At 34.4% G+C, this 17,723-nt stretch overlaps 1 protein-coding gene across 1 annotated transcript in view; it reads left to right on the top strand.

Moving 5' to 3' along the window:
- Nucleotides 1-2,271, top strand: part of LOC101853736 (vacuolar protein sorting-associated protein 13B) — a gene marked incomplete in the record, with an annotated part of 129,782 nt that extends 127,511 nt beyond the window's left edge. The window contains 1 exon segment of the mRNA XM_035972650.1: nucleotides 1,372-2,271. Within this exon segment, the coding sequence (XP_035828543.1) occupies nucleotides 1,372-1,740 (369 nt within the window).
- Between the last annotated feature and the right edge of the window lie 15,452 nt (nucleotides 2,272-17,723).

Below are 17,723 nucleotides of genomic sequence, written 5' to 3'. Positions count from 1 at the left end.
TCTACTGTAGCACCGTCATGGAGGTGAGTGATGGTGTGTGGGCGTGGCCTGCTGTCATCTGGGGGCGGGGCGGGGGCGGGGTGATCAGTTCTACTGTAACACCGTCATGGAGGTGAGCGGTGGTGGTGTGTTTGATAAGAGTGGCATCGGTGGTCTAGTGGTTAGGTTACCAGACTCGTGAGGTTGTCGGTGGTCTAGTGGTTAAGTTACCAGACTCGTAATCGTGAGGTTGTCGGTGGTCTAGTGGTTAGGTTACCAGACTCGTGAGGTTGTCGGTGATCTAGTGGTTAGGCTACCGGACTCGTGTAATCGTGAGGTTGTCGGTGGTCTAGTGGTTAGGCTATCGGACTCGTAATCGTGAGGTTGCGGGTTCGGAGGTTCGAGCCGCGGGCCCGACGTTGTGTCCTTGAGAAAGACACTTTACAAGAATTTTCCTCACCTCACCCAGGTGGAAATGGGTACCCGGCCATAGACAGCGAAAGATCTTTTCAATATGTAAGTGTTTTAGCGCCTATAAATGGCCGCTTGCACTGTATGCTTCCCAGGAAGTTGAGGTTGTTTCAGAATGCTCTCAGATCTGCTGGGGTAACAGTATAGATTGTGAAGTGCATAGAGCTTGCTGTTGAGCGGGGACTTGCGCTATACAAATGCTGTCTATTATTATTATTATAAAGATAAAATATGTAATAATACATAGGTGAGTGATGGTGGTGTGTGTGATAATGATAAAATGTTGCATAATAATTGTAATAATTATGATGATGGTAATACTATGATAATGATCCGATTTTAAAAAATGATTATGATGAAATATTGATGATAAAAATATATGAGGCATCATGGTGAAATGAGGCTCTTGTCAAAATAATGAAATTGAAGAAACCTTTTTACGCCCTTTTGGCAAATTTTATAAAATTGTTGTTTTTTCACTCGACACATTTTAGGTCCTTTTATAAATACATGTCTGTGTGGATTTGACTGAAAAACACTGATTTAAGGCAGAAAAAAAGGAAATTTGCAGTTTTCGAGGACTTTCAAGGTTTGGAAGTCCCAAAACTTTGGTTGCCATTTTTTTCCGCTTATTTTACCTTTGAAACCAGGCGATCCAACCTCCTTCAATCGCAAATATCTCGACTTGTGTTCATGACAGAAGGGTAATTTTTCTCATCCAAAGCATGACAAATAAACAAGCTTTAAGATGACATCAATAACTGATCTCTCCTCCTTCATTTTTTGTGTCTGTTACTCTCTTGTAACACCTCTAATCTCCAGCAGTCATTATATGACCTTGTTGTATTGCAAGTGTCGTAAAACTCTTACTAAAACAAAATAAATTCTATCTTTTTTTTTTTCTGAAATCTTTTCCAGCAGAACCAGAACGCCAACAAGGAGAGGGTGGCTGCTTTCATCGACTCAACGGTCAACCTGACCTCTCAGCCACTGACGGGCCATGATTTACCCGAGCCTCGGGAGTCGGACCAAACAATCCCGGAGATGCGACCGGAAGAAACCGTTCCTGTCAAGAATTCCTCCGAAGAGACACGCCAAAGAAGTAACAGCCAATCGGAGAGGCTCCAAAGAACCAACAGCCAATCAGAGAGCAGCAGACAGGAGAGTTCTACCCAATGGGCTTCTTTGCCGGAGTGCGAGTTTCACATGGACCCTCATTTGGAGGAATTGTTTTTGACACTTTTTACACTGGCCAAAAACAAACTTCAGGGGCGCGGATTTCCCGTGTGAAGATGTTGTGACGCTGTGCGGTGAGAGGAAGTCCTCATGGGCCACTCGCTGGCCAGTCTTTGTCAAGACTCGCAACCGTAAGGTCGTGGGTTCGAATCCCCGTCAGGGGCCTGACATTGTGTCCTTGGGAAAGTCGCTTTACACGAATTTTCCTCACTTCACCCAGGTGGGACTGAGTACCACCCGGCCCTAGACAATGAAAGATCTTGTCAGTTTGTTAGTGTTTGAGCGCTTAACCAGCTGCTTGCACTGTATGCTTCCCGGGAAGCTGAAAATATTTCTGAGTGTTCTATGGTCGGCTGGGGTAATAATATAGTGTAAAGCACTTGCTATAGAGTGGGGGTATGGGCCATACAAATGCTGTTTATTATTATTATAATGGACACGAAAGTTTTGAACGTCAAACTCTCACTATTAAAATAGACAGCAAACGAGACGGGGTTAGACCCAAAACTGATTTGGCTTTTTTTTAATACTTTCAAACTAACTGATTTGGGTTTTTTTATACTTTCAAACAAACTGATTTGGGTTTTTTTTATACTTTCAAACAAACTGATTTGGGTTTTTTTTATACTTTCAAACAAACTGATTTGGGTTTTTTTTATACTTTCAAACAAACTGATTTGGAAAACCCGAACAGATGGGTGATGAGGAAACACCGAGATATGGGAATTTTTTTTGAGAGCATCCGAGTGGAGAAATGAATGGAGAACCAAGATCACCGATGTCTGTTTCACATCTGGCACTTGATGATGATGGTGATGGTGGTGGTGATGATGGTGATGATGATGATGATGATGACGATGATGATGATGATGATGGTGATGATGATGATGATCATGATGATTGCAATATAGATCCTTGTGTTCTGTGACTATCATTAATTGGACAAGTTGGGTTGGTTGTTTTGTTTTTTTACTTTCGATTCGAGCACACTTGTTGAGGGCACTTTTGGTATGTAAATGTTTGGCTTTGAAAACTTTAAAAATTTCTTTAGTTTTTTTCTGTATTCTTGAATTTCTTTTTTTTTCCCCCCGTGATTTATTTCTCTGGGTACCAGATGTAAGTCAAGTATACGACCTAAGGTTGTCAGACATTGTTGTGGTGGAAGCATCACTGGATGGAAACGTCAGTGGAAAGTTGTTGCTGTTATTGCCGCTTCTGGAGAAAGATGGCGACATGTGCCCAGAAATATGATAATGATGAGGATGATGGTGAGGATGATGGTGAGGATAATGATAATGATGATGATGGTGAGGATGATGGTGAGGATAATGATAATGATGATGATGGTGAGGATGATGATGAAATTAAAGGAGAGTAGATAAAAATGATTTGGATCTATATATTTCTTTGCTTGTGCTTTTGGCTTTGCATTTTACTTTCTATCCAGAGCTTTCTTTGTTAAGACTATTGACTTATATATATGGGAGGCGGCATCTATGGTGTATCACTTACGTCCTTCGCTGTCTCACCCAAGTTCAATTCCCAAGTGGGGGGAAATAGTTATGAATTATCTCTGTCTGTCTGCCGGGATGTTGTGTCGCTCTCAGCCCAAGTCTGTCTGCCGGGATGTTGTGTCGCTCTCAGCGCGGGTCTGTCTGCCAGGATGTTGTGTCGCTCTCAGCCCGAGTCTGTCTGCCGGGATGTTGTGTCGCTCTCAGCCCGAGTCTGTCTGCCGGGATGTTCTGTCGCTCCCAGCCCGGGTTGGCCCTGACAGGCAGGGTCAGAAGCCCTCCTCTTAAACTTAAATGATCTAAATTGTGGCGAGGGGGACGTAAAACCACCAACAAAGTGGAATATCTTTATGTTTGCTGCTTCTATTTCTATTTCTACAAATTCTCGCATAATTAATGTGTTGTTGAGGAAGACTCGACTTCTGGCATAATGTCTGAAAGTGTTGGTCCTCAAGACATGGTAGTGGTGTTGGTGGGGGATATTAACATGTTCTTATACACAGAAGAATTGTAAATGTGCTGATTTATCAATGTCTTGCTCATGACTGTGCCGGAACAACATTGGGGGAATTGCTGCTTTTTCTTTCCTCATCCTTACTGTCGTCGTTTTTCCTCTACTTCTTTTGTATGTTTGTCACTCTCTTGTGAACTGATATTTCCGGGGTGCCTTGATAGTTGAAGCAGACTTTGTGCTGTTGAGGCTAGAGAGGTGAGCAGAGTAAGTCTGATTCCCTATAAGGACTTCTCTGTTAACATTCACCCCTTGGCGCTCATATGACCTTATGCTGTTGCGAGCGCCGTAAAACCTTACTAAAACCTTACTAGTGGTTAGGTTACTGGACTTGTAATTGTGAGAGCGTGGGTTTGCAGGTTCGAGCCTCGGCTGTGTTCTTGGTAAAAAAACAACACTTTCCACAAATTTTCCCACTTGGTTCGGTCCCTTCGGAGAAGGACGGTAAATTCAGAGGTCCTGCCTCTTAAACAATACTTACAGTGCTTCAAGGGGCGTTAAAACCTGTGCAATTTGGCATCACTTGGCCAGAGCTGTCGATTGTGAAGATTGCCAGCTTGGCTGACTAGCCATGTTTGACAGAAATGTAAAACCGTTGTAGGAGAGAAGAGAGGAAAAGAATCCTGAAGAAAGATGATTTAGGAAGAAAAGGGAAAAGGATATATGGTCCATGCAGTTACTTGTATATTATATATTGTTATGTCGAAGAGAAGATATATGGTCCATGCAGTTACTTGTATATTATATATTGTTATGTCGAAGAGAAGGAAAGGGATAAGCATATGACAGTGTAAACACACTAACAATATTAACATTAATTGTTTGAATGTTTTGATTTTTGTCTGTTATTCTTTCTTTTCCTAAAGAAGGGATTGCTTCTTGCAACATAGTTGCACTATGTCCATTCACAGAGTGTATGTTGGTGATTGATATAAATATATATATATATATATATATATATATATATATATATATACAAAGTGTACCTGTAAGTTTAAAACTGACAGCCCTGAAGTTGCAGTGATGAAGCAGCTTGGTTGTGCAGTGAACTGTACCTAGATGTTGATTCTTCCCCGTGATTTGAGTTGCCTCGTGGCAGAAATGCTGCTACTGTGTTCTGATGTGACGTTAATGTGAATGATGATAATGATGATAATGATAATATTAATAATGATGATAATGCTGTAGGACGTTTGTATATGACCTACCCCTTGTGTGTGTACAGCTCTCGACGTGTAACAGAAATCTAAGTACAAAGTACAGTAAGGGAAAAAATTAATATTTTTCTCATATATGTATACCCACCCGCACACACACACACACACATACACATACATGCATGCATGCGCACACACACACACTCACACACACACACACACACACACACACACACACACACACACACACACACACACACAAACTGCTTCTTTGTCTCGTTTAGTCAGTACATGTACTGACAGTAAATAAACTGTGGTCGATTTCTGAAATTTTTCTGGTGATCTAAAAATTAATGACAGTATATTTGTGGAGATATGGAGCTTTTTCTTTTTGTGCTTAATTTGTTTGTCCGTCGTTATTTCCAAGAACTACAGACAGAGCTTGCTTGTTGTGTTTGGCGATGTTATAGCTAGTTTTTATGAACTCATCCGGGACGCAGGTTTTGGACCAGATATGCTCCCAGAGACACGCGAATTTAGGTCAACTTTGCCATTTTTCCCCCTTTTGAATATTTTAAAGTCTGTTTTCACTATCTACACACTACACATTTAACAATTGGACTTTGCCTCAGATCTAAGCCAATTTGCCTGGATATATTCCTAAATTTACCTGGACTCATACAAAAATGGTGTATGAGACCACCAAATTCTTTTTTTTCCCCTACGTTGACAGAGAAGAAATGCAAAAGCAAACAAGATAAAGTAACAACACAACTATAACACGTCACAACACAACTATAACACATCACAACACAACTATAACACATCACAACACAACTATAACACATCACAACACAGCTATAACGCAGCTAAAAACACATCACAACACAGCTATAACACATTACAACACAACTATAACACATCACAACACAACTATAACACATCACAACACAGCTATAACGCAGCTAAAAACACATCACAACACAACTATAACACATCACAACACAATTTACAGTCCAAATACTGAAAAGAAATAGTTGACGTAATTGTGAATAGTTCTTTTGTATGGCAGTCCTCGAAGATCCGTGTTCTTTGTCGCCTCGACTGCCTTCATAAATCGCCACAGAAAATTACCAAAAAAACCGACGCTGTACGGTCAAAAGTAAATAAATGCAAAATAAAATATGGCTTAGCAATGTTAACCAAAAGTTTGTCCCCTGGAATACCTTTATTTGTGCGGATACAGCGGTCGAGAAATTCTATCGGACGTACACATCCGATGCGTCTCCAGCGGAGCTCAAGGCTACGTCCGATGGGTCCCGAATGAGTTAAGAATGGACTAATAAATCAATGACTGTATATTTGTGGAGATATTGGGTTTTTTCTTTTAGTGCTCAATCTATTTTGTCCGTAGTTATTTCCAAGGACTACAGAGCTTACTTGTGTTTGGTGATGTTATAGCTTGTTTTTAAAATGGGTTAATAAATCAATGACAGTATATTTGTGGAGATATGGAGCTTTTTCTTCTTTTTGTGCTCAATTTGTTTGTCCATCGTTATTTCCAAGGACTACAGACAGAGCTTACATGCCGTGTCTGGCGATGTTATTGCTTGTTGTCACATAAACATCATCAATCATCAATGCCTTTCACCCCTGGCAGGGTACAGGCCACATACAAGCTCCTTCCATTTATCTCTGTCCTGAGCCATCCTTCCAAGCTCGTTCCAAGTGAGCTTCATTTCTCTCATGTCCCTTTCCACACTTCTCCTCCATGTTTCCCGTGGCCTACCCCTGCCTCGTGCTCCTTGTTCACATGCACATACTGAGGGTTTTTTATGGACTTTTGTTCTTTCATGTACATAATGCAACCTCAGTGCTTTCCTGTCCTATCTCCATTTTTCACAACAGTGAACACCGTTCATAACAAAAATTGAGCTTAAGAAGTCACATTTTCACTGTAATAAAAGATGGAAACACGACAAGAAAGCGCTGAGGGTGCGATAAGTGTGAAAGTACGTCATTTGTGTACATGTATTAGAGTTGGGCTGATCGGAAAGGCAGCAAAACTTTTCCTACACAAAAGTACAAATTGAATGGTTAACTTATGAATATTCGCATGTTTAATATTATGTGCTTTTTACTTGATCAGCGTGGGATTGTATTGCAAAATTGGATAAATTTCTTTCATAATTTACAGATTTCTGTGTTTTTGTTCTTTTTTTATTTTCCTCGTTCAAGCTTTCTGTGTTTGCCTCAAATGTGTTGTTAATTCAATGTTGTAAATAGCTGACATTTCCAACAAGATCTGAGTAACTGAATTTCACAATATGCGCTTAATCATATAACCTTATGCAGTCGCAAGCACCGTAAAACTTTATCCAGATTGAAACTGAATTATCTAGGATACCAGTGATGTACAACCATAATCAGGTGGGGAAGTGTATTATATACGTATTTCCATTTTATCCGTGATATACCGGTATGTGATATACAAGTGTAAGAGTAAGCTTTCCAGGAAGCCAGGAATGTTTCAGAGTGTTCTGTGGCCTTGTGGGGTTATGATGGTCGGAAAGTGCATACAGCTTGTAGTGGAGCATGTGTCATGTATGTTATATAAATGCAAATATTATTATAATCATGATTATTATTATTATTATTTATTATTATTACTATTATTATTATTATTATTATTATAATATGACCATACCCAGATAGGAAAGTGGGGGTCTCGTGGCCTAGAGGTTAAGGTGTTGGCCTCTCATTCAAAGGTCCCGGGTTCGAATCCGGGTAGTGACCGAAAAATTTTCTTCTCTAAATTTGTCTCCTTTCACCTCCTTTCCTGCTCTCTAGCAATGTTCTGTCGTCTGCTTTCGTTTCCACTTTCTGCCCCCACCCCATCACCTCCTTTGCCCCCTCCTCTGGGCTCCTGATTCTTTCTGCAGCCTTTCTACTGCTACTCCTTGGCTTCTTCTTTCTGCTGTCTTTCAGCCACACCCCGGATCTTCTGGTAGGAAAGATCTACACCTAGCCTTCTCGGACAAGGGCGAAAAATCTCGGAGGGCCCGTATGCAAGTTGCGCACGTTAAAGATCCCTTGGTGGTCTAAAATCGATAAGAGCAGGCTTCGGCCGCCACCCGGGCAAAATTCAAAATTTCCTACCAACTGAAAAAGTTTAATGTGTCCCGTGCGCTCATATGGCCTTATGCAGTTTCGAGCGCCGTAAAACACTTACAAAAACCAAACAAGATAGGAACGTGTATTTGAGGAGTATCTCATCTTTCTGTTGGGATACTGTATCCTCTGCCTCACGATACTGTATCCTCATCAGCTCAGTTTGGAACTGACAGGCCGAGTCAAAGTCAAAGTAGTGGGACTGGCGTCTGTGGTGTAGTGGTTAGACACTTGTCTGTCGCCCCCTAAATGATGTAAATCTCTACGGAACATTACAGCAACCGCAGCAAACCTGCACTTATCACTACATGACATTGGACAGAAGGGCGAGAGCCCAGCTGTTGCTGGATCGATAACAGCAACAACAATAACAAATGTGAGGCAACGTGGTGAAATCAGGCTCTCGTCAATTTTGGGGCATATAGAGTTACTTGTATCATCTTAAAGTAAAGCTTGTCCATTTGGCTTGCTTAAGACGAAAACAATATGTATTTATCTTTGATACAAGTCAAAATATTGGTGATTGAAGGAGGAGGGGTGGGTTTGTTTCAGAGGTAAAATTAGCGAGAAAATGGCCGCCAAAGCTAAGTCATGTTCAAAGCTTGAGAGCCCGTGGAAACTGAACATTTACTTCTCTTACGCCTTAAATCAGCTGTTTTCAGGACAATCCACACATAAATGTGTTCTTTAAAGGGCATGAAAGGTGTTGAGCCAAAAAACTAAAATTCTATAAAAATTCCCCAACCTGCGGGAAAATGCCAGTTTCTTCACTTTGCCTAGTTTGACGAGCGCATGATTTCACCACGCTGCCTCACAAATGATCTAAGTTGTGTTGATGTAGAAATAAAAACGCCTACATGAAAAAGAAAAAGTAGTCCACCCGCAAACTAACATCTGTTGAGATAAATCGACTTTCTTGTGTTGGTGGACTGGTGGACTGGTGGACTCCGTGTTGGTGGACTCCGTGTTGGTGGACTGGTGGACTGGTGGACTGGTGGACTCCGTGTTGGTGGACTGGTGGACTCCGTGTTGGTTTATTAGTCTGCTTGTTTTGCTCCGTTTTGGGTCCGTTCAGGTTTGCGAAAATGTCCAAAGAATTTGTGTCACAACACGGTGAAACCAGGCGCTCGTCAATTTTTGGGCATATGGAGGTATTGGTATCAACTGAAATCTTTTTCATCTGTTTTGCTTTTGATGAAAGAAAAACCTATCTGTCTTGAATAGAAGTCGAGATATTTGTGACTGAAGGGGGTGGAGGTCGCCTGGTTTCACATGAAAAATTATCGAGAAAATGGTCACCAAAGTTCGATAATTTCCATAGCTTGAGATCGAGTCATTAGAAGCTGAAAATTTACTTTTTTTGGTGCTTTTAATCAATGTTTTTCAGTAAAATCCACACTGAAATATATTTTTCATTAGACACCTGAAATGTTGAGCCAGAAAACAAAAATTTGATAAAAATTTTCAAACCGCCAGAAAATGTCCAGTTTCTTTGATTTCATTAGCCTATTTTGACGAGCGCCTGATTTCACCATGATGCTTATCTTTTTGCTGCGTGTCGAGCAATAAAAAAAAATACAACCTTAGTTAAGAAAACATTCAATAAAAAGATATTTTGGCATATTGTCAGGAAAACTTAAAATAAACACATATTTTGGCTTGATATGAGGAAATGTTAAAATATTCTCATGTTTTGGCTTTATTAAATTAACACACATTTTTGTTTATTGTAAAGGAAACATTTAAAAAAGTATATTTTGGCTTTTTGTCAAGTTATCATAAAATAAACACATAGTTTGGCAAGAACACATTTTTTAAAATATAAGATTTTGCCTAGTGTTGAAAAAAAATTTGATACATGTTTAACCTTTTTCTCAACAAAATATTAAATATACTTAGGTTATTTGGGGTAATATCTTAAAATTAAAAAGCATAAAATAAACATGTTTTTGCATAGTGTCAAGAAAACATTGAATGAAAACGATAATTTGGCCTATTGACTGTAAAACATAAATAATAACACATATTTTGGCTTATTGTCAAGAAAACATAAGAAAGAGATATTTTGGCTTGGTGTGAGAAAATATGAAATAAACACCTATTTTTGTTGTTTTTTGGCAAGAAAACATTTTTTTAAAAACATATTTTGGCCTAATAAAACACATATTTTTTATTTTATTGCCAAAAACAAAATAAAATAGGTACAAATATTGACTTATTGTCTCGAGAACGAGGAAGAAGAAGAAGAATTGACTTATTGTCAAGCATAAAATAAACTCATATTTTGGTTGTTTTGCTAAGAAAACATAAAATAAACACATTGTTTGGCATGAATACATTTTTTTAAATATAAGATTTTGCCTTGTGTAAAAAAAATAATTTTAAAACATACTTTACCCTTTTCTCAAGAAAATATGACAATATACTCAAAGTGATTTGTGGTATTATTTTAAAAAACATAAAATAAACATTTTTTTTTCTGCATGTCTAGCAATTAAAAAATAAACAAATAGTTTAGCTTAGTGTTAAGGAAACATTGAATTAAAAAATAAACACATATTTTAGCTTAGTGTTAAGAAAACATTGAATTAAAAAATAAACACATATTTTAGCTTAGTGTTAAGAAAACATTGAATTAAAAAATGAACACATATTTTAGCTGAGTAGGAGGAAATGTGTTTTAAAAACATCATGATTTCGCTTTAATGTCAAAACATTACTAGACAGTCAACACAAATTTTGACTTATTATCCCCAGAATATTACATTTTTAAAAATTGTCGGCTTGGTGTGAGGAACATAGAAAATAAACACATATATTTGGGCTTTTTTGTCAAGAAAACATAAAACAACACATATTTTGGCTTAAAAAAAACATATATTTGTATTTAATTGTTAAAAAAACAAATTAAAATAGATACATATTTTGGCTTATTGTCAAGATATCATGAAATAAACACATAGCTTGGCAAGAACACATAAAAAAAAAAATATGATTTTGCCTAATGTCAAAAAATACTTTTTTTTATAGATCTACATCTTTTACCTTTTTCTCAACAAAATATAAAATATACACATGTTATTTGTGGTATTATTTTAAAATTAAAAAGCATAAAATAAACATGTTTTTGCATAGTGTTCAGAAAATATTGAATGAAAAAATATAATTTTGCCTATTGACTGTAAAACATAATAAAATAAACACATATATTGGCTTGGTATGAGGAAGTTCTTATAAAAAAACACAAGTTTGGTTTTATTGTCAAAATATTACTATACTAAACCCCCCCCCCCCCCCCCCCCCCCCACATATTTTGGCTTATTATCAAGAAAACATTAAAAAGAAGATATTTTGGCTTGGTGTGAGAAAAATATCAAATAAACACATATTTGGGGGAAGGGGGGGGGGGTCAAGAAAACATACAAAACACAGTTTTTGATTTAATAAAACACATATTTTTATTTTATTATAAAAAACGAAATAAAATAGGTACAGATATTGTCTTATTTTCAAGATATCCTAAAAACAAACACATGTTTTGGCTCTATTGCCAAGAAAACATAAAATAAACACATAGTTTGGCAAGAATACATTTAAAAAAATAAAAGATTAGCCTAGTATCATAAAAAATGTTTTAACACATATTTTACTTTTTTCCTAAGAAAATATTAGATATACACAAAGTGCAGTGATTTGTGGTATTATTTTTAAAATCATAAAATAAACATATGTTTTTGGTGCGTGTCAAGAAATTAAAAAATAAACACATAGTTTAGCTTAGTGTAGAGAAAACATTGAATTAAAAAATTATGTGGCCTATTGTCCATAAACATAAAAATAAACACGTATTTTAGCTTGGTATGAGGAAACGTTTAAACGAAACACATGTTTTGGCTTTATTGTAAAAAATTTACCAGACAATGGACACAAATTTTGACTTATTATCCATAAAATATAAAATGTTTAAAAATTGTTGGCTTGGTATGGGAGAAAGAGAAAAAGAAAAGAAAAAAAAATCTATCTATCTATCTATCTATCTATCTATCTATCTATCTATCTATCTATCTATCTATCTATCTATCTATCTATCTATCTATCTATCTATCTATCTATCTCTCTCTCTCTATATATATATATATATATATATATATATATATATATATATATATATATATTTATTTTTATATATATATATATATATGTATTGTAAAGAAAACATAAAACAACACAGATTTCGGTTTAAAAAAACACATACAGTAAAACCTGCCCTGACGACCACCTCTATAAGACGGCCACCTGTACAAACGGCCACTGTCCATTCCCCCCCCCTTGCGTTTTTTTTTCTATATAATTTAACTGTAAAACGGGCACCTGTCCAACGCAGCCGCGGCCACAATATTTTAACACACAACCCCTATCACACTAAGCAATTATAACACTTTTCTTAGACGGCCACCTTAGAGACTCTATTACGTTTTGTCAGAAATTGTGTACTGGCCCCTGGCGTTGTGGGCGAGCCGTCATAATTCAATCATCTGTCGTTGTTGTTAGGTAGTCCCTTCAACCGATCATGTTGGGTAGGCCCCTCCCACTGTTGACCAATAGAGCTACCAATTTTCAACTGCTGGTGAGGTAAGCTTGTGATCCCTCATTACCCATAAGCCCCGCCCAGAACTCATACACAAATCGTAAGTGAGATGAGTGGTCACTGTTTACCCAGTCTGTAACAAAGTAACAATGGACGTCAACATGAACTTGTGACAGAAGCGTCCCTCGTTCTCCAAGTGGTGGCGACCCATGTGTTTGTTTTAACATGGCACCCGGTCTTACTCGTCTGATACATTTCGTTTTATTGTCCCCCTTGTGCAAAATCAGCAACAAAATAAAAATTACAAACAAAATACAAGTCACCACCACCACCACCAACAACAAAAACAACAATGCGGCTACTTTCGATTTCAGATTAAAATAAATACACATTTTGGTTTATTGATGTCCAGATATAATAAAATAAACACATATTTTGGCTTTTTGTCATGGAAACATACAACAACACGACATATTTTGGCTTCAAAAACGCATATTTTTATTTTATTGTCAAAAACAATTTGAAATAGATACAGATTTTGACTTATTGTCAAGATATCATATATAAAATAAACACATATTTTGGCTCTATTGCCAAGAAAACATAAGTAAACACATAGTTTGACAAGAAGACATTTTTAAAAATATACAATTTTGTCTAATGTTCAAAAAACATTTTAAACACATTTTTTACACTTTTCTCAACAAAATATAAAATGTACACATGTGATTTGTATTTTTGTTTTTAAACCATAAAATAACATTTGCTTTTGCTTAGTGTTAAGAAAACATTGAATAAAAAATAATAATTTGGCCTTTTGTCCATAAAACATAAAATAAACACCTTTTTTGGCTTGGTTTGAGAAAAAAAAACAACATGTTTTGGTCTTATTGTCAAAAATTTTCCAAACAATGAACGCATATTTTGGCTTATTGTCAAGAAAATATAGAATTAAAAAAATATTTCAGCTTGGTGTGAGGAAAATATCAAATAAACACATATTTTGTTGTTTAATTTTTGTCAAGAAAACATAAAACAACACATATTTTGGGTATTAAAAGCACATATTTTGATTTTATTGTCAAAAACAAATTAAAATAGATATAATATATTTTGGCTTATTGTCAAGATATAAAAAAAATAAACACATATTTCGGCTATATTGTCAAGAAAACATGAAGTTAACACACAGTTTGGCAAGAACATATTTTTTAATAATATAAAATTGTGCCTAGTGTCAGAAAAAAATAATTTTGTAACACGTTTTACCCCTTTCTCCAAAAAAAATTTAAAAATGTAAAACACATGTGAATTGCTTTATTATTGTTAAAAAAAGGATTTTGCATAATGTTAAGAAAACTTTTAATAAAAAATAAATGTGGCCTATTTGACTGTAAAACATAAACTAAACACATATTTTGGCTTGGTATCAAGAAATTGTTTTAGAAACCAAATGTTTGGCTTTATTGTCAAAATATTAATATACAAGAAACACATATTTTAGCTTATTGTCAATAACACATAAAATAAAAAAATATTTTGGCTTGGTGAGAGGAAAATATAAAATAAACACATATTTTGGCTTTTTGTCAAGAAAACATAAAACAACACATCTTTTGGCTTCAAAATCCTCATATTTTTATTTTATTGTCAAAAACAAATTCTAAAAGATACAGATTTTGGCTTTTTGTCAAGATATCATATATAAAATAAACACATATTTTGGCTCTATTGCCAAAGAAAACATAAAATAACGCATAGTTTGGCAAGAACACATTTTTAAAAATATTGAAATTTGCCTAGTGTAAAAAAAATGTTGACATTTTTTAAAACCCTTTCTCAACAAAGTATAAAATAAACACATGTGATTTGCATTATTATTTCAAAAAGCATAAAATAACATTTGTTTTTGCTTAGTGTTAGGAAACATTGGAAAAAAATAATTTGGCCTATTGGCCATGGCCATAAAACATAAAATAAACTCATATTTTGGCTTGGAGTGAGGAAATAAAAAAACAACAACTCATGTTTTGGCTTTTTTGTCAAAAAATTACCAAACAATAAATGGATATTTTGGCTTAATGTCAAGACAATAAAAAAATTTAAAAAATAGTTCGGCTTGGTGTGAGGAAAATATAAAATAAACACATATTTCGTTGTTTTATATTTGTCAAGAAAAAATAAAACAACACATATTTTGGCTTTAAAAAACCCCCCACATATTTTTATTTTAATGTCAAAAACAAATTAAACTAGATACATGTAATTTGCATTATTATTTTTAAAAAACATAAAATAAACAATCGTTTTTGCTTAGTGTTAAGAAAACAGTGAATAAAAAAAATATTTTGTCCTATTGACCATGAAACATAAAATAAACTCATATTTTGGCCAGGTATGAGAATTTTTTTTAGTCCTCATGTTTTGGCTTTATTGTAAAAAAAAAAAATATTACTATAAAATAAACACATATTTTGTCTTATTGTCAAGAAAACATGAAATAAAAAATATTTGGGTTTGGTGAGAGGAAAATATAAAATAAACACATATTTTAGATTTTTTGTCAAGAAAACCTAAAACAACGCATATTTTGGGTTAAAAAAACCCAGCTACTTTTATTTTATTGTCAAAAACAAATTAAAACAGATATATAATATTTTGGCTTATTGTCGAGCTATCATAAAGTAAGCACTTATTTTGGCTCTATTGCCAAGAAAATATGAAATAAACACATGGTTCGGCAAGAACACATTTAAGCTTAAGATTTTGCCAAGTATCAAACAAATATATTTGCAACTCATGTTTTATCTTTTGTCAACAAAATAAAAAATGTACATAGTTTGTGGTATTTTTAAAAGAAATTATATGATATATATATGTTATTGCTGAGTCAAAAGAAATGAAAAATAAAAGCATAGTTTATCTTAGTGTTAAGAAAACATTGAATAAATGTATTTTTTAGCCTAATGTCCAAAAAGCATAAAATAAGCACTTATTTTGGCTTCGTACCTGGAAATTAAAAAATAAACACCTGTTTTTGGCTTTATTGTAAAAAAAACCCCCATAAAATAAACACATATTTTAGCTTGGTATGAGGAATTTTTTTAAACACTTGTTTTGGCTTTATTGTCCAAAAATGACCATCCAATAATGACATATTTTGGCATATGTTCAAGAAAACATAAAAGAAACACATAGTTTGGCAAAACACAAGTTAAAAATATAAGATTTTGCCAAGTGTCAAAAAAAAAAAAAAGTTTTACATATCGTTTACCTTTTTGTCAACAAAACATAAAATATACACAAGTGTTTAATTTTAAAAAGTTTAATAGTAGATGGTTTTACGGCGCTCGCAACTGCATACGGTCATATGAGCGCCATCACACGTGTTTGGTGGTATTGTTTTTATAAAATATCAAATAAACATATGTTCATGCTGCGCATCAAGAAATAAAAAAATAAACACATAGTTTAGCATAGTGTTAAGAAAACATTGAATAAAAATAATAATTTGGTCTATTGTCCATAAAATAATTGACATAAAATAAACACATATTTTGGCTTGGTATTAGGAAATTTAAAAAACAAACACATGTTTTGACTTTATTGTCAAAATGATACCATAAAATAAACTCATATTTTGGCTTATTGTCAAGAAAATTTATTTTAAAAAATATACATTAAAAATGAGAGGCTTGGTGAGAGTAAAATATAAAATAAACACATATTTTGCTTGTACCCCCCCCCCCCCCCCCCTCCCGTATTTTTGTTTTATTGTCAAGAAAACTTAAAATAGATACACATTTTGGTTTATTGTCAAAATATCATAAAATAAACACATCGTTTGGCTTAAGCACCAAGAAAACATAAAATAAACACATACCTTGGCAAGAACACATTTAAAAATAGCAAGATTTTGCCTAGAGTCAAAATATATATTTTTGTACATTGTATTTATTTTTAAGAAAATATATAAAAAATGTATGTATTTGTTGCGTCAAAAGCAATAAAAATATAAACACTTAGGGTTATGAAAACATTAAATACATTTGGTTTTAGCTTATTGCCCCCCAAACAATAAAAAAAACACTTTTTTGCTTGGTATATGGACATTTTGAAATAAACACATGCTTTGGTTTTATAGTTAAAAAAAATACCATACAAAAAACACATATTTTGGCATATTGTCAAGGAAACATAAAATAAACACATATTATGTCGTATTGTAAAGAAAACCTAAAATAAAAATAATATTTTGACATATTGTCAAGATAAAAAACATATTATTATTTGTTTAGGTGTGTAGAAAATATAAAATAAACACATTATTTTGGCTTTTTTGTCATGAAAACATAAAGCAGCACCTGTTTTGGCTTTAAAAAACATATATTTTTGTTTTATTGTCAAGAAAACTCAAAATAAATACATATTTTGGCTTATTTTCAAGATATCATGAAATAAACACATATTTTGACTCTATTGTCAAGAAAACATAAAATAAACACATAACTTTGCAAGAACACATTTGATAAAATATAAGATTTTGTCTACTGTCAAAAAAAATAAAAAAATTGAACACCTATTTTACCTTTTTGTCAACAAAATATGTGATTTGTGGAATTATATTATGAAGAAAATATGAAATAAACATGTTTTTGCTGCGTGTCAAGATATAAAAAATTAAACACATAATTTAGCTAAGTGTTAAGACAATATTAAATATTAAAATATTAAAATTTAGGCATATTGCCCAGAAAACTTAAAATAAACACACATTTTTGACTTGGCATGAGGACATTTTAAAATAAACACAAGGTTTGGCTTTATTGTCAAAAAAAAAAAAAAGAAAAAAACATACACATATTTCAGTTTATTGTCAAGAAAACATGCTATAAAAATTTTTTCGTTTTATTGTCATTGTTTTTGTAAAGTGTTTTACGGCGCTCGCAACTGCATAGGTCATATGAGCGCGCGGGACACTCCTAATATTTTCAGTTGGTAGGAAATTTTGAATTTTGCCCGGGTGGCGGCCGAAGCCTACTCTTATCGATTTTAGACCACCAAGGAATCTTTAACGTGCGCAACTTGCACACGGGCCC

Source organism: Aplysia californica, unplaced genomic scaffold, assembly GCF_000002075.1.
Source record: "Aplysia californica isolate F4 #8 unplaced genomic scaffold, AplCal3.0 scaffold00778, whole genome shotgun sequence".
NCBI lineage: Eukaryota > Metazoa > Mollusca > Gastropoda > Aplysiida > Aplysiidae > Aplysia > Aplysia californica.
This window is presented reverse-complemented; position numbering and strand designations above follow the sequence as displayed.